The 20,049-nt window shown below is 35.3% G+C and overlaps 1 protein-coding gene across 1 annotated transcript in view; it reads right to left on the bottom strand.

The window, feature by feature from the left end:
• LOC122791485 (extracellular calcium-sensing receptor-like) overlaps positions 1-20,049 on the bottom strand; it is an 88,688-nt gene that overhangs the window by 25,458 nt on the left and 43,181 nt on the right. Inside the window, exon 4 of the mRNA XM_044059228.1 lies at positions 17,291-17,414. Coding sequence (XP_043915163.1) covers positions 17,291-17,414 — 124 coding nt within the window. The remainder of the gene's footprint in view (positions 1-17,290; positions 17,415-20,049) is intronic.

Raw genomic sequence — 20,049 nt, 5'->3', positions numbered from 1 at the left:
ATATTAACTGAAACAGGTAACTATTCTACGATTTCATTGAATGAAATTAATATTGCCTACCAGGGAATTAATTCATATTTGGAAGAATTTTGGATCGATAATCGTATTGATAATGATTTATATAATTTTTTAAAGGTACAGTATCCTAAAATGGCGACCTTGGTGGGCATTCCAAAAATACATAAAGATTTAACCAACCCACCTTTTAGACCAATAGTGTCAGGCAGCAAAGCAAAAACTTTTCCTTTGGGCAAATTAGTTGACGTTTGGCTTAAAGATATTTATAATGATATCCCCCACTTACTTAAAGACTCCTGGGACTTTTTACAGAAATTTCCGATGACCCTAGAAGTCACTGATATGTATTATGTGACTATAGATGTTATAGATCTTTCTTCCAGTATACCCAGTAAAGAAGGTTTAGAGATGTTTTGTGAAAGCATAAGGAAACACACAAATATTAACTGGGATAGGATATGTTTGATTATGGATTGTATGTCTCTAGTATTGGAGAACAATTTTATACTATTTGAAGGTGAACATTATAAACAATGCAAAGGAGTGGCAATGGGTTCAGCTAGTGCTCCAATTTTTGCTAATCTAGTCATGTTGTACTGGGAAGAGGAAATACTATTTAAGAGCAAATATATTACACATATTTCCCATTACACTCGTTTCTTGGATGACATATATATTCTATGGAAAGGCAATATAGATGAATTAAACGATTTTTTTACCTTTATCAACAATAGTAGCAGTTTTTTGAAATTTACTTATTCAATAGGTAAAGAAGGCTTACCATATTTAGATACAATTGTTACACATGATGAGGAAGGCTATAAATCTAACATATATAGAAAGAGTACTTTCTCTAACGACTACTTACAATATGACAGCAATCACCCAAGGAGAATGCTTCATAATATTTTTAAAGGTCAACTCATTAGAGCGGCTAGAATGACTTCAAGATATGAGGACTTTTTAGTAGAGGTTGACTATATTACCAACATGTTTACAGAGAAGAAATATAACAAAACTATGTTAGAAGATGTTAAAAAGTATGTGATTTCCCAAAGAGATTGCAAGTACCTTCCAATTTTGGGTGTAAGTCCTCACATGGTTCTAGAGACTGTTTCTAAGTCTACAAGCAAATACAAAATGGCTTGTATATTACCTTATACTCCATGCATCAACACAATTAAAGAAATACTGTTCAAACACTGGGAAATTTTTTTAGTAAATCCTGAATTATCCCAAATTTTAGGAGAAAGGCCCCTAATAGTGTATAAAATGACCCACAATTTGAAAAAGATTTTGGAAACTGGTAATACAACAAACAACATGAGTGTTATTTGTGGGGAGCCTACTTTTACTAATAAATGTGGGAAGTGTAATCAGTGTAGATATATTATGTGTCATACAGAAGTGGTTTTGGACAATTGTAATGGGACTAAAATTAGACCAGTAAAGGGGAATTGTAATACACCAAATGTTGTCTATATTGCCAAGTGTGAAGTATGTACAGCTTACTACATTGGCAAAACCGAGAGGGCATTTAAAAGAAGAATTTACGATCATTCATATTGTATTAAAAGGAAAGATATGAATAATGCCTTGTATAGACATGTGGAATGTTATGGTGTTCAACACAGTTTCAAATTTGCCATACTAGAACAGATCAAATTTGATCCTAAAGGAGGCAACATCAAAGATGTATTAAGTTATAGAGAAATATGGTGGCAATTATACACAGATGCTGCCACCTTACCAGGATTAAATGACACCATAGCTATTAAACCTTTATTGACTAAATGAATTCATTCAACACAATATATTTTATATAGATCCAGTTATAGTGTTATTATATTATCACCCTTATACACACCCTCCTAAACTAATGTAAATACTTCATTAACATCAATATTTCTATTTTAAAATTTATAATATTTATTGTTATTTACACTTATAATAATATTTTATATAAAAGGTACAATTTTTAAAATTCTTATATTTATAATAGGTTTTATGCTTTAATAACATCAATTTTGCACTTTAGAGTATTACAGAGTGACATTTATGCACAATTTTATATGGAATATATAGATTAATTTCATTTTTAATTATTAAAGTTTACAAGTTAAATTCAAAGGATATATTAGAGCCCCCAATTGATTCAGTATATTTATAATATCTATTATTTCAGGTTTAATATTCAACATTTATTTTATTCATACTTCATGGTTGTTATTTTCTAACATTATTAGAAAGAAAAGGAAAAAAAGAATTGATAATATAAAATGTGCAATAATGAACATTGTGGTTCAGTTAATGAATTCATTAGTACATAGGTAAATGTACAGTTTATGCATTTAGTGTGACTTGCAGTTTATAACATATCTGCTTTTGATTTTTTAATGTTGTCATATTTATTAAAAAGCACAGTAGCACTTTAAATATCAGCTGTTCAGTTAGCCCAGTTTCGCGCCTAAAAGTTTATTTAAAATGGCACTTATTTCAAATGTATGAGTTCTGAAGAAGCCTACTATGGATAGGTGAAAGCGCTTAACTCAAGTTTTAAGATTGTATTTTGCTGCTATTTTTTGTTGTATTCAATAAATGTATTTGTGGTCGTAACGTACTGTGTTTCCTCATAAGTTGCCTGAGAAGATAGCACAGTTACGTATTACAACAGTTGATTTTCCTCGCAACAATTTGTTCCGCAGTTGTTTCGAGACCAGTATGTGTTCAAAAGTCTGATTCTGTTCCAGAAAGTAATTTGAACATTCCACAGGTCAACCATTTTGCAGAGACTGTTCAAGTTGTTAAATCTGATTTCCAATTTTAGGTCACATGATATGGATGAGTTTCTATGGCTAGTGTGAAATACACAGCAACGTGGACTGGATTGTATATATATATGTGTACTTAGTATTGTATAATGCATGTCTACAGATTATCTGTGATTTCTGCATGCTAAATAAACTCATGACAAATTGCATGATCTATTTCTCAAAGAAGGAAGATGTAGATCAGAGTGTAGTGTGTGTGTGCTATGTCTTTAAGAAACATGCAAAGCTGTGTGTGCAGGTATGAATTCCAGATGTGCAATTCCTAGTGCCATTTTGTAAAAGCAGCCAGTGAGTGAGCATACATGATCGCAGCTATGAATTTGTATATAAGTTACTTAGTCATATTCAAATAAGCCTTTACAGTGATGTATTTTTATAGAATAAAGATGCTTAAACAGAACCCACAAAAACTCATTTATTCATGTACTAACATGAAAGCGACACAGATGTACACAGGTATGCACACACACACACACACACACACACACACACACACACACACACACACACACACACACACACACACACACACACACACACACACACTATGTATGCACACACATAAGACAATATAAAAGACTGAAGCTGAAACTAAATGATGAGTGGTGGAGTTGCAGAAAGCTGTGAAATATCAATATTAGCACAGCATGCAAAATACATATGAGATGGTAACAAGCCACATTATTATAATTAGGATGACAGCAACTGCACATGATAGCAAACAATATGGTAGAGCTATTCAGAAAAGTATAAAAATTGCATGATGACTGGTGCCAGCCATAGTAAATGGATGCCATAAAATCCTAGTGAACAGTGACAATGACCATGCTAAGATGTACATGTAATAGAAGGATTAGCATAAATGTTCATTAATGAGGGACACACTCACAGGCAGTAGTCACAAAGATTCACCATCTCTAAACATGTTACAGAAGGCCCCATCTGCAAGTAACAGTTCATCCCTCTTTGATAAAGAAACACAGAAATAGTAGACCACTAGTATTTAGATAGAAACACCATGCAGGTGTTGGTGCAGCTACGTCATCCTCATATGCAGACTCATGGGATGTGTGGAATACCCAGAGCTAGAACATGGTCAAATATAGCCCTAGGCAGGTTAATGACCAGCCCCACTGCAGCTATTCCAGTGTCATATTACTTCTCTGTCTCTCTTTAATTACCATAAACACAGTTCAAACATGTCAGTAAGCATATTATTTTCTTCTTTATTTTTTTCAATAATTACAGAGATTTGAGTTTAATTTAAAACGTTTATTTTAAATTTTGTAGCACAAACACTAATGGCCATGTGCCAAACAAAATGAAACAGTCACACCTTGAAAACAGACTTGGCACACATTCCTGGAAAATGCATTAAAACTCACATTTCATTAAAATGAATCTGACCAGTGGTGGATTAAGTGTACCTTGGGCAGTTTTCAATCTATGGGCCCCTGCACACATATTTAATTCTGTGCATAAATGCATGTGTTCTTTTATTCACATTTTTAAATTATATTTATTGTTTAATACAGCAACATTTGTTAGAGTGTATTATAAAATTGTAGTTTTGAACTTTTCCCCAGTAAGCTGTGAAACAAAATGCATGAACCAATAATGGCAAAAGTACTGATTTCAGAACATTTCAACCACAGAAAGACACACATATTGCTGTTATTATAATCCAGCAATACTGATGCTCAGCAATTGAGGCTACTTTATTGGATGTGTGCACATCACATATGTGATTGGGATAAAAATGACAATAGTAATGTATTCCAATTTGCTTTACACAAATGCACACTAGCCCTGCAAAGACAGTCTAGTGACTTTTTAACTTTATCAGCTCCACAGATTCAGTCATTTGTATCCACAAAATCATCCAAACTTAGCAATTTTAACTACATAGCTAACTGCATCCTTCTCATATGTCTGTGTCTAACAATTTAATAAAAATAAAATAATAATAACCCCAGTCACATATTTCAAATCTGTTTCACACTAACATGCAGCAGCAAAAGTATTCTAGCTTAATGGACAGACACAGATACATACTAGTCCTGCAAATCCACATTAAAGATATTTTAAAAATTACATGACAATAAGAGTATAAGGTAATATGTCCACCGAACTACTGATGAGCTTATATATTTACTCCATATAATGCTGCAATTGTACTACTGATTCAGAAAAATACATCTCCAACTGTGGGGTAGAGAAAAAATCCCAGAGACATGTTCACAAAAAGGAAAAAAAAGCCTAAACATCCCAACCCACTTGTCCACCTAAACAACAGGACGTGACCACAGACACACTAATAACATTGAACAGTCATTGCTTTTGTATTTTTAAAAAATCTCAAAAATCTCAGTTGCATGCATAGTTGTGGTGCAGGGTCATACTTATACACTGGATATTTGCTGATTTGGTGTCTTCGCAGGTGTGTAACTGCCCCCACCTGCTGTTGGAAAATCTGCAATCTCTGATGATGATGACTAAGAGCTGGCATTGTTAATGAGTATGTGCTAGATACAGGGAATTTGACCACCGTGTCCCCAACACAGACCACTGACACAGTCTTTCAATGCCTGCAGATACCCAGGTTACCCAAACATTAGGGAGTGGACTGACTGATGAGACTCTGTCACTCAAAGGAGTGTGCTGGCCCCACTAGACAGATGTCTGAATATGCTGCTATCACTTGTGGGCAGAGAGGTGCACATGGGAGTTGTAATGTTACTCATTGGAGATATGGTTACCACCCTCCCCTGATGTTGGCATGTCAGTGGCTGCAACCCAACATATGTGCAGGACCAGCATGGAGCCACACTCATAGCAGGGAGTGAAGTTGTTCCAGAGTGAGCATGTTGATCAAAGGAGTGCATTTCTCATATGTGTGATTCCTAGGAGAATCATACACAGGATTCTGCAATGTCTACTCTGTCTCACCTGCCAGAGGTGAGGGGCTGTTCTTGGAGAGGGTCATTTAGACATCAACAGGTGCTAACCAAAGTGACCATGGACTAGTGAGATTCCTCTCTAGCAATGCTACAACTTCCAAACCAACATCTGTTTTAGAAGTCTTCTCCCAAGAGGGACTAACCCTATGGGCATGTTAGTCATCATGTTGGCGTATCTCATAGCAAACATTACTACAGGTTTCAGAGCACAGCAGCATAAAGCCAGGGTCATGGTGCGTTAGGTATAACTTGTGACAGACCCACCTTTATTCGGCAGAGACAAGCACATGATGCTGACCCCTGCCCTCCCCCCGCTAAGCATGCCTTAGACCTATCCAATTGACAAAGCCACAGTCCTGCAGCAACTGCTGAAGTTGTGTGACTGCAAACCCATGTTCACACCGCCACCGCCTCCAATATCCTCCGTTGACACCAGGCTTCTCAGCAGTAACCCCCATACAGTTACATACACCTCTCACAAATGAGGTTTTTATTTTGTTACTTTTCAACGCTGAAACACTTCCCTAAGAAAGACATTTACTCATATGCTTCCTTCTGCATCTGTGCGAATGATGGTAACTGTGCTTAAACTTTGTACATTGTTACTTGGGGTGCCTGTGTCTGATGCACAGCCTAGCAAGTACAGGCTGATGTTGGTTTTGCAAGCATCATACTTACTGAAGTATGCCTTCTTAATTCTTGTGTGCTATATTCTGAAACTATGCACAGCTTGTATCCTGTTAGCCAATGCTACACCAGACTGTGCTCACCTCCATCTGGAATGATCATTTCCCATGGCTGGCTCATCCTCTGACTCTTCATCTGATTCTGCCTTCATTGCCTGTTGTGCTGATCCAACAACAGCCTACCCTGCTCTAACAACTTCCTAAGTCTAACACTGTGCAACAGTGCACACAAGGACAGTATTTTATTACACATGGCAAGGTCATAGTACAGGCCCCACTGGATGAATGCATCAAGCGAAAGTGTGTCTTTAGCAGTCTAAACACATGCTCTGTATTGTATTTGGCATCTGATAATGCATGATTGTATCATGGTCTGTTTGGCTGTATGGATTTGCAATGGGTGTCATGAGCTAGAATTCCAGGGCATATCTAGCACGACCAACAAGATTTCCCGTGAGAAGTCACCACTCACAAACTGACTGCTGGTGCAGATCACTATGTGACATGTGGGAGCCATGAAAACTGCCTGGGTAGCCTGAACATGCACTGTAGATTATATCTTGTGTATTATACAGACCACACCATCTGGCAGATAATGCACTGATACCCATTGTGGTTCATGTCATTATATCTTTATATCTTTATCTATCTGTTTATATATATAGCTATATATATATATATATATATATATATCAATATATATATATATATATATATATATATATATATATATATATATATATATATATATATATATATATATATATATATATTTATATGGATTCACTTTATATCCTCGAAATACTGAAATGTCGAAATTCAGTATTTTGAGGCTATAAAGTCAAAACCTAAAAACAACAAAAAATCAGAAGTGTGAAATTCAAAATCTCGCACACCAGAGAATTTGAATTAGCACTTCTACTCCGCACACACACACACACACACACACACACACACACACACACACACACACACACACACACACACATCTTCCTCCCCACACACAAACACAAGCTATCTACTACATAAAAGTCCCCTTTCACCCCTCAAGTGGGGGGCTGCACCTCCCACACCTCCCTACTTAAATATTCTAACTCCGAGGTCACACTACATACAAACACACACAAAAGACCACCACACAAGCCACATTCTCCTTGCACACACACATCACAGCAACAAAACACACTAACACAAACCACAGCCCCTACCCAAAACCCTTAACACATACACACTTACCTGAATCCATAACCACATCGAAACACCAGAAGCACTAATTTAAAACCTCTGGTATTCAAGGTTTTGAATTTCACGTTTCTGAGGTTTAGCTCTTTTCAGGATTTCACTTTATGGGCTCAAAATACTGAATTTCGATATTTCAGTATTTCAAGCATCTAAAGTGAATCCATATATATATATATATATATATATATATATATATATATATATATATATATATATATATATAATATATATATATATATATATATATGTACACATCTATATATTTATTTATATATATATATATATATATATATATATATGTATATATTATATATATATATATATATATATATATATATATATATATATATATACATATATATCTATATATCTATCATCATCATCTTCTTTTGGCTGTTCCCGTTAGGGGTCGCCACAGCAAATCACCTGTTTCCATTTCTTCCTGTCCTCGGCATCTTGCTCTGTCACACCAACCACCTGCATGTCCTCTCTCACCACATCCATAAACCTTATCTTAGGCCTTCCTCTTTTCCTGTTACCTGGTAGCTTCATCCTTAGCATCTTTTTCCCAATATACTCAGCATCCCTCCTCATCACATGTCCAAACCACCGTAATTGTGCCTCTCTGGCTTTGTCTCCAAACCTTCCAACCTGGGATGACCCTCTAATATACTTATTCCTAATCCTGTCCACCCTTGTCACACCCAGTGCAAATCTTAACATCTTTAATTCTGCCACATCCAGCTCAAACTCCTGCCTTTTTGTCAATGCCACTGTCTCCAACCCATATAACATAGCTGGTCTCACTACCCTCTTGTAGACCTTCCTTTTCACTCTTACAGGTACTCGTCTGTCACAAATCACTCCTGACACTCTTCTCCACCCACTCCATCCTGCCTGTACTCTCTTCTTCACCTCTCTTCCACACTCACCATTACTCTGAACTATTGACCCCAAGTATTTAAACTCATCCACCTTCGCCACCTCTACTCCTTGCATCCTCACCATTCCTCTATCCTCCCTCTCATTCACACACATATATTCTGTCTTAGTCCTGCTGACCTTCATTCCTCTTCTCTTTAGAGCATATCTCCATCTCTCCAGGGTCTCCTCCACCTGTTCCCTACTCTCACTACAGATCACAATGTCATCTGCAAACATCATAGTCCACGTTTCATTGTTTTGGTATATTTGAATATACATATACAAAATATACTGGCATTGTCCCTGTACTAACCCGGATTAACCACTACTTATTCAATGCCTTATTTAAATTAATATTGTATGCATATCTTGCTCATAATAGCTTGCTGGAACCACTTATTTTTGTATACTATTACACACTGTGTATATTGTGAGTACCTAAAAGAGGGCTTTGTAAATATGTCTGACTCATATCTGTTATGTTCTATCTGTGTTATCTGGAGCTTTTCTCCCTGGTCCTTCACTGAAAATGGACATATATCCAGCCGGACTATCCCGGTAAACAAATGTAAAATAAATAAATATATATATATAAATATATATATATATATATATATATATATATATATATATATATATATATAGATATAGATATAGCTATATATAGATATAGATACAGATTATGTACATACATATTTTATATATATATATATATATATATATATATATATATATATATATATATATATATACATGTTTTTTTCAAAACTTTGAAATTTCATAACATTGAAATTCAAAACATTGTGACCAAAACATCAAAATCCCAAAAGACTGAAAACCCAAAACAATGAAAACTCACAACAGTGAAATTTTGCTTCATAAGACTGAAAACTTCAATGCACATGTAAATAACATCCCCTTCACCTATAACAAGACTTAACTAACAAACACACTTTCTACTATATTTCTGCAGGGGGGCAAGCCCCCCCTGCTCCCCCCATGTATGGGGCTCTGTCCCGCACCCCCCCCCATAAATTAAATATACCATCTCCAAGACTGCACTACAGTGGAAAAAAGTTAATTTCCTAACCTCACAGTGTGGTTAGGAAAGTTACTTTTTTTATATGGTAGTGCGATCTTGGAGTCGGTATAATTAATTTATGGGCAGTGTGAGCGGCAGAGAACCCCACATTAGAGGTGCAGGGGGGGCTTGCCCCCCTGCAGAAACATAGCAGAAAGTGTGTTTGTTAGTTATTCGGTGTAATAGGTGGAGGGGATCTTATTTACATGTGCAATGTAGTTTTCAATATTATGAAGCTAAGTTTCAATGTTCTGAAGTTTCATTGTTTTTGGTTTTCAGTGTTTTGAATTTTCGATGTTATGGTCTCAGTGTTATAAATTTCAATGTTATGAGATTTCAGTGTTTTGAAGTGGACCTATAAATATATATATATATATATATATATATATATATATATATATATATATATATATATATATATATATATATATATATATATATATATATATACACATATATATATAGATAGATAGATAGATACATCTATATATATATATATATAGAGCCAAGCCAGAACTTCCAGTGAGTGACCTCCAAAACCTCCTGTAACAGAGGCACATGGGATATATGCAAATGACCCTTATGAACATCAGGTGTTTCAGCTGTATGGCTATTCTATTTGCCTGTGACTTTTACGTTTGAAGTCGTTTTAATGGACAATTACAAGCCAATAAAGCCAAATCTCACTAGCCATGGATATGCATATTTCGGCCTTGTTATGACCTCGTCAGCATAGCATAAGCAGAGTGTTTGACCAAGCATAAGAAACATTGTCCATTAAAATGACTTCAAACGTAAAAGTCATGGGCAATCAGAATCGCCATATAGCTGAAACACCTGATGTTCATAAGGGTCATTTGCATATATCCCATGTGACTCTGTTACAGGAGGTTTGGGAGGTCACTCATTGGAACTTCTGGCTTGGCTGGAGTTTTCATTTAGATTTTTTCTGATTGTTTTTTCGGTGTGACCTTCTAACTCTTTGTTTTAATATATATATATATATATATATATATATATATATATATATATATATATATATATATATATATATATATATATATATGTATATATATATATATATATATATATATATATATATATGGATCTACATTGAAAGCATGAAATTCCAGATAACCAAACATGATTTTCACGAGATGAGATGACAGCATCAAAACCTTGATTTACTGCATGAGAAAGTTTTACCAGATCCAATATATATATATATATATATATATATATATATATATATATATACATATGTATATATATGCATACATACATTAAGGCATCTATATACAAACAAGCAATTGCTCTGCAGTGATACTATATAAAGATAAAACTGTTATTTCTTCTTTGGTGTGATTATACATGATATTAAATTCAAAGTATAAAATATGCAGTATGGAAACAGTTCATGTGCAGTATCTGTGTCTAGAAGATATTAGATATGACACCATTCACAGGTAAGGAAGGTGCCTCGACAACAGTAGTTCCTAATAGAATAATAAAAGATATTAATAAACAAAAAGAGTTAACAGACTACAGTCTATGAGATGAGGTCAAGGTACTGTTTGGAACACAGGTTTGAACTATTGCATTAGAAAGCAGGTCAGAAGGTGAAAAGTGAAGATTCATGGTTACTTGTTAATAAAGTTATATAACTATAATAATGATCACTTCTAGGTTGTATATAGAGCCCCAGCGTGTGCCTTGAAAAATTACTTCTTGCAGGGAGTAGATTCCAAGGCGAAAGACATTATTGGGAAATGTTGGACACCTGAGGAAGTTCAGAAAGTGGAGAATAAGTCCTGTTGCATGCCTTTGCACTGGCTGGCAGGCCAGCTGTGCCCTAGTTGCTGTTGGTGAAGAGCATAGCACTAGGAGACTGAGATACATTTTTTTTATGATTATGTTCTCAGATAGGATGTGCATTGTAAGTTGCACAAGTGGATATTAGTTGATTAAAGGCAGTTGAACTATGAAAAGAACCCACAACAAAATTGTACTGTCACATGGGAATCCTCTAAGTCACTTAGTTGTTAATTAAATCTTAATCATGTAATTGGGGGACTACGCGAAGGGTCTAAATTAAAGCAATGGAATCAACAGTACAAAAAAAACTAATGGGGACTGCAGGGAGGGATTATGTTTCAGATGAAGGGTCTTTGTAAGTGATACAGGATCACAGCTGCCAAAAACGTGGCAAGCAGTTGCAGAGGAAGAATGAAAAGCTGGAATCTAAAGCTCCCTTACTGAAAGATGAAGAAGTTTGTGCTGTATTAGATGTTTGTTTTATTACGTTATGGACAATAGGTGGAGATGAGCTCTTGTCACACATTGCTGGGACAATTTCCCTTTTTGTTTTATTCATAATATAAATACCAAATTATTTGAAATGTTTGAGCAGAAATGACTACATAGCAAGGCATGTCAGTTATTCACTAGTTTCCTTTCATGGGGAAGATTGTTAATGACATTTCAGGAAGGAGGTTGTTGTTGCAAAGATCTTTGTCTGGTTAGTCTGTATAATATGGATACTTAAGAAATTAAAAAAAAAAACAGGATGGTAGTAAGGTTGCAAAAGCTTATTACAAAGGGTGTCTTACATATTAAGCTTGGAGGGGATCTAGGATCCGATAAAAAGAAAGCACCTTTGAGGGTCATAAATCAAAGAGTGGTACAACAATGTCAACATTACTGGCATTGAGTTGGAACCTAAATATCCTCACCAATCTTGTGAAAAGGGAGATGATATTTTGACATTGAAGAAGTATCAGCTTGTATTGGTAGCATTTCAAGAGACAGTCCTAGTATGAAAAAAAAGAGTCAAATCAATTCCTGCACTATAGCAAAATAAAGAAATTAAATTATATTTCCTGCAACCGAATTGTGCTTTATATTTCCTGCAAACGAATTGTGCTCCTTTGTTTCTGTTGTTGCCACAAATGAAAAAAGAACTTCAAATTCAAAAAATTAAAGCTTAGAAAGACTAACATAAAAGCAGAACATAAAATACATTAAATATATTTAGGCATCTCAAAGAACTCACTAAGGACTGGATTAAAATGGATAAACAAGCGTATTATACCAGCCTCCAAAATAATCATAAATAAAACACTTTTTGGTCAACACTAAACAAACTAACACATCCTAATCAAACCACCACAATTCACTCCTTCTACTTCTAACACCACTGACTGAATATCATCTCTATTCAACTCTTACTTCACGTAGACAATACTAACCGTAATTAATAATAACACCAGTTTCACCCCCTCAGTCTCTTACCCCCATCCTGCCAAAACCATTCACATTCATTCTCCTTCCTCCCACTATCCACATCTACTGTAGGAAAACATCTGCTGAAACTAAAGCAAACCACTTTAACTGCTGACCAGCTTCCAACTGAATATCACAAAAATAGCAGCTGAAACAGTGGACTTCCCTGTATCCATAATTATAAACTGATCCACATCTGAGTGATATGTCCAATCCATCTGGAAAAAGTCTTATATAATACCAGTCCATAAAGATGGCATATCAACAGAATTGAACATCTACAGACCTATTGCAATCCTACCCTGTCAAAATACTAGAAAAATGCATCCACTGGCAACGTATGCAGTGCATTAACTCTAACAGTCTTCCCTCCAAAGCCCTGTATTGTTTTAGACCTCACTGCTGATCTCCCCAACTTCACCAATATAAACTAACATAGGAATGACAGACACCTGATATCTTCCTATTCTTAAATTTATCAAAAGCAATTGACACTGTATGCCATCAACATCATCTTATGGAACTTTCTTCCCACAGCCTTATCCAATCCTCTCTCTCTCATGGTTCCATAGCTAACTGACTGTCAGGCAGTAAGCAGTCAAATGGAAACAAAATTTCTCCTCCCTCTTACCAGGCACTGTTGGCACCCCACAAGGATCAATATTAGGCCCCCTCCTATTCAACATTTTCATAAACTAACTACATACCACCATCCAGCTAGCATAGTTCAATATGCTGTAATTCTTTCACTACTATCAAAACTTGGGTAGAAGATGCAAATTTACTTTTAAATCCAAAAAAAAAAAAAAAAAAAAGTTATGCTCTTCAATCCTAATCAATATCAAAATAGTCTTTCAAAATCTTTCAAAATATCTTTATCTATCAACATGAACATTGAAAGTATAACCAAAACAAACCTTCTAAGCATCCTAATCAGCAATATCGTCAGATTTGACCCACACATATTGCAAGCCATTAAAAAGCACACCATAAACATGTCTCCCACTGTTGATCCAAACACTAGCTGACAGACAAATACGAGCATCTACCTACCTTCTTCCATCCCTACTATATTCTTCAACTATTCTTATAAACCTAAGTACAACTCTTCAAGCTAAAGTCTCTGCCTGTTACAATAAAGTAGCCAAACCTGCTACCAACCTTAAATATAGGACTTATCACAGCAAATCTCTGAAACAGCTAAACTGGTTTGAGCTACCTAAGTATTTAACATGCTCACAACTTATTACTGACCACAGTTTTATACATGTACCAGAAAAATTTCCAGCACTAAAGGATACCCTACAGCACTGCTGTCCAAGTAGAGACCTTCATTCAACCAGTAAACTCACCAATCACAAAAAATTTAACAACTCAGCAAGTGACCATACTCCTATTACATATCTAAACTCTGGAACATCATCTCAACATACCTAAAACAGACCATGAAACTTTCCACCTTTAAGCTCTTACTAAAATAAAAACACCTAAACCACATGTGGTTGTCTACATGCTCCTTATATGTGGACCTCCATTTTTATTTGTCAGCTCATACCACCAACCCTTTATAAACTCTGTCCCATTCTACATAATAAGCCCTACTACCACTCCTTCTCACTTACCTTCTTATCTTAATTACCATGTGACATTTCAGTTTCTTTCTAACCATTTTACTATATCCATCTCCTTCAAAGCATCTATATTACATAACTGAACTTTTAAAAGTTCGAACGTCATATGGTCGACACCATATGATCGATCTTTTAAAAGTTTGAAAAGTTTGAAAAGTTTGAAAATGTAATAAAAAAAAAACAAAGAATAAGCCTACCTGAATGGTTTAAGCAGGGGGGCAAGCCCCCCAGCACCCCCCACAACCCCCCGCTCTTTAAAGATACTAAGTCTGAGATCACACTACAGTACAGAAAAGAGAAATCTTCCCAGTCCACACTGTACGGAGATCTCTGTTGATACGTTTGAACTTTTAAAAGTTTGATCATGTGGTGTCAACCATATGATGTCTGAACTTATAAGAGTTCGACAGCGTGATATAGGCCCACTTCAAATACACTACACCACTCTCTTACAATCAGGTTTTATGCCAGTATGTACCTCAGTATTCTTACACTCACTATCCTTGACTCATCGCCTGTACAATGACTCCCTTCCTCTTCTAAATTTAACTGTTATCCTCCTGCCGACTAATGCTTCTCACAACATGCCTCAATTTTATTTATTCCTAAGATCTTTATTAAATCTTTCCTTTCCCATGTATTGTGTCTTATCTAATGTCTGTTTGTCAGAGATATTGTACATTAACTATTTGCATACTAAATGTCTGATACTTTGAATTTAATATTATGTATAATGTCAATAGTGAATAAATAGTTGTTTTATCTTTGTATAGTGTCAGTATGGAACAATCACCTATTTATATCTAGATGTCTTAAGAACTATTTATGTAATGTACCTTTGCAAAAAAAAAAAAAGTTTTGTCATGACTATCTTAAATGTGTCTGCTAGATCTTTCTCCCTGAGACTCCACTGAAAATGGGTTCTGTCCATTTGAACTTTTCCAAGTCAACAAAGACAATAATGACAACAACACAACAAGAACAACAACAACAACAACAATAATAATAATAATAACAATAACTAGTTGTAAATGTTCTTTTCCAGTCCTGAGCTACACCCCTCTTCCTTGATTCATTATTTCACATACTTTTCTCCTTATTTTTATATTAATGGGGTAATAGATGCTGACCCTGCTCCTAGTGGATCTAAGACATAGAGAAATTAATCCCAGAATAGATCCTAGTCTATCATGACATTTCATATGTTAAAATCAAGGATCATTTGTGCAGAATGTTCCTTCTTTGGCTGTTTCTCATTTCTGCCCGCCATACCTCTCAGCTGTCCAGATTTTTACAGAATATCCAGTTTTTTGCCTCACAATTTTGGTGTTTCCTCATAAAATTCTTGGTTTTCTGGAAATTCACTGAGATGAACTCAGGAATGAAATTAGTAAATAATTATATTTGAGTTTCATGCTTCATATCCTTTTGAAATCCGTTTAATACACACCCTGTTATTCTAGTAACTTTCCAAGTTTATAAGAGCAATATTTACAATCTGTCAATATTTTTGCACCATTATGTCAGGCTTTGCCCAGATTTCTTGGGGTAAGAGGTTGAGATGTATGCTGCCCACATATTTATACTCTTTCAGCCTCACTCTCACTCCATTTTTTGCATCTATTTTACTGAGTGTGAGTTGCTCCGTGTAGACTTTGCTATCTAAATTCTAAGACTTGCACTGGCAAATTAGACATGTATGTATGTATGTATGTATTTATTTATTATTTATTGACATTTGTTTACTGGGAAAGTCTGCTGGGCTAAGCAGAGTCCATTTTTAGTGGAGGCCTGGAGAGAAAAGTTCCACAAGAAAACAGAAACAGAATATATAGTACATCATAAGGCAGACTGAGTATATACAGCACAAAGGGATGAAATAAATGTCTTAACAGTAGTATATTTGGAGTATATACACACACTTGATACACACAAACTAATTGTAATGTGGTATAGCTATCATTGATGTGGAAGTTTAGGTGAATATAAAATACTTATATACATACACTTATTACACACATGGTAAACTAATTACAGTATAGTATAATTATAGTTGACATAATAATATGGTTGAATCTAAATGCATGGCACTAAGGAAAAGACAGAGATTTTAGAGTTAGGAAAGACTTTAAGAGGGTATAGCAGTGATGTTGCAGAAGTTACAGTGTGTAAGAAGAAAATGAATGGAAGACTATGGGAAGGAAGATTTAGGAAGTTGAAAGAGATAGCAGTAGAGGTAAGAAGGGTGTGAGATGGAGAACAGAAGAGAAGGTTGTTAGTAGTAATGGGTAAAGAGGGAAAAAAAGTGTGAAGAAATGATACATGATCGTGTATATCAAAGCTGATCATCCAAATGAATGAGACAATTGTCTTAATTGTTTCATTCTGAATAGGCAGAAATCAAATGAAATTAAAAGCTTTGTTAACAGTGGGTAAATGGAGTAAAAAGGTGTCACTGCATTTGTAAATGTTTATCTATAGAAGTGAGATGAGCTGTACAGATATAAATGTATTGTTCATCAATTCATTTACCTGCAAACTAAAATGCCAAAACCAAACATGCAGTTTATTTAAGGAACAATTTTTGCTACATTAATAGAGAAATGTTTTCAGCTGCTTCATATTTTTTACTCACCGCTTACGTTGCTGATTTCCCCCTCAGAGCATGGAATACAGAGGAAACAGCATATAGGCTTTCCTTCCATGTTGGCTTTTCTATAGCCAGTTGAACAACTTTCACTACATACAGACTTGGGAACCTAAACAGAAATCAAGATGGTAATGTTTATAGTAAGGAACCATGTATTCTGAATTCAGAAGTCCTTATCTGCTGCTGTTCCTTGCATTCTTATAGGATTTACACCCACAGCATTTTTACAGGTGTCACAGAAATATGCAAGCTCCATCATCAATGAAAGAATTAAGCTGTAACTGATATGAAGTGTACACTAATACACAATAAAAGCTAACTGCAGTGAAAAAAGCATAAACATATTTTAAACTGTGTAGAAGACAGTCTCCCTTTACTATACCCAATAAGAGAATGGGGAAATGATTTTAAAAGATGTTAACTATCAAAGCATAAATACCTTGTGTCAGAATTAAAATCAATCTGGTTGAATTTCCATCCAGGTGGAGGTAAGAGAAAATAGTAACATAGTTTTCTTTCTCTAATTTATAATAGACTGATTGTTTGATGTTTAAACTCTCACAAAGGCTTAACAGCATGCTGACACACACACACACACACACACACACACACACACACACACACACACACACACACACACACACACACACACACACACACACACACACACACACACACACACACACAAAATACCACTCACACACTCACATTTATACCCCACTATCACAATATATTTTTTAAATTCTCCAATTCTTATTTTTATGTGATCTTTCTCACTGGAAGTAAAGGGGGAACCTGGCATTTTGGCTGTGTTAGTTGTCATGGCTGGCTGTGCTAATTTACATGCCTTAACAATGTTCTAAATCACTCAGAGGCATAAATTCCTTAATGCAGACATTTCTGGAAGAGAGCACCTTGCTAATTACTGTAGGTTGCTTTCCCATCTATGCTCCATTATCATTTGGCATGGCCATGGAGATGGACCACCATGTTGATTCATAGTGTGTAGAATCACTGCAGTGGGCCTGCCTAAGAAATGTAAAGGGCATCAGCCACTGGTTGTCTGGGCATTGCCATGGAGATGGATCACCATGGTGATTCAGAGTATATAGAATCATTGTTATGGGCCTGCCTATGAACTGGAAAGGGCATCAGACGTGGATAACCAAATATGTTAATGACTGGAAATGGATAATGTAGTTACTTCGATAAAAGATTCTAAAGATCTACAAGACAGTGTACAAAAAATAAATCCTAGTGCAATACCAATTATCTCATAAAAAAGGACATAAAGGTCACAGGTTCATAGACGATTACTAGTTTACTGGCTTAAGGGCTCTTGCAAGCCTAGCCAATACAACCCGATTTTACCCAATATATAGCCCCTATGGGCAAGAGAATGGCAAGAATTTCTGCATGTGCATTTAGTATCTTACAGATTGTAGTAAGTATCTTACAGATCAAGTTGGATTACAAAACAAATAGCCAAGACATAAAAATGCCACCATCAATAAAGCTCATGGGAAATGGTAGGCAACAGCTTAAACATTGACCAGTGTGAACATGCAAAAGTCATTAAAGCATATTCTGTAGCATATCTAATTCTAAAGGGCATGTTTAATTACTCCAGATAGATCACTAGACTCTTAATACCTCACTGTTCTGTCCTGCAATACTTTACAAGGTTGCACTCCATCTGAAACAATTTCTAAAGGTATTATGATTCCTTAATAGAAAAATCACAGGGCTGGAAAACCTGAATTATTCAGAAAACCTTCAAAATATGTTATTATATTCTGTTTTTTTATACAGTACGTAGATGTGCCATTTAACATTAACATTATTAGCAAGTAGTTAATATCTGGGGCGAATTATACCTGACAATGGGGCCTAAAATATATCAGTAATGCAAAAATGTGATTACTGTATTTCCTCTAATCAGATGACATGAGTCATTAAAATATTTCAAAAGTAATCGCATATATTTATTTATCGATCTATAGATGACACTGATGATGCTAATTTAGTGAAACCAGTTTGCCTTGGTGAAGCTCTCATTTCAATAATCTTTTTGATTCGGTATCATTGAGCACTAGAAATCATTATAGTTACTATAGATATATATTTATTGATATCTATATCAATCAATCTGTCTTTCTATGTATTTATCTATATAGACATGTAAACCAAAGCAAAGGGTAAAAAGGTCATACAGACAAACCATTTAATAAAACTACAAGAAAGATTCAGTCAACCTTCACTGTGTAATACATTAAACCTTTTGTATTGGATGCCCATGTGCAATATGAAAATGAGACCTTAAGTACATATCTATAGCATGTTTACATCTTTATCAACATCTGTATCTATCAGTATATGTGTGGCTGTCATTTGGCATGTGATAATGTGTATTAGTGTGCATGTTTGTGTGTGTGTGTGTGTGTGCATGCATTGAAATTAAGGCTTAAATTTACAGGTGCTTTCCTTTAGGTGAACTGTATCACAAGACTGCAGCTTGAATATGAGAACTACCATGTGTACTGTACTCTGTTGTATAATTTCATATGTGCAGCTTACCTTGTTGTATAGCATAACAGTGACAGGATTTGAAGTTATGTATGCAAAGGAGAACAATGAACTCTGCTGTGTTAGTGCACCTCTGTCACTGCCAGCAGACAGCCTTGGTATACAGTGTACTTGTGTCTGAAGTGTGAGAATGCTGTTGTTTTCCTGTGAAGCTAATC

The sequence above is a fragment of the Protopterus annectens genome, chromosome 17.part0 (genome assembly GCF_019279795.1).
Source record: "Protopterus annectens isolate FY-2018-M chromosome 17.part0, PAN1.0, whole genome shotgun sequence".
Taxonomy (NCBI): domain Eukaryota; kingdom Metazoa; phylum Chordata; order Ceratodontiformes; family Protopteridae; genus Protopterus; species Protopterus annectens.
This window is presented reverse-complemented; position numbering and strand designations above follow the sequence as displayed.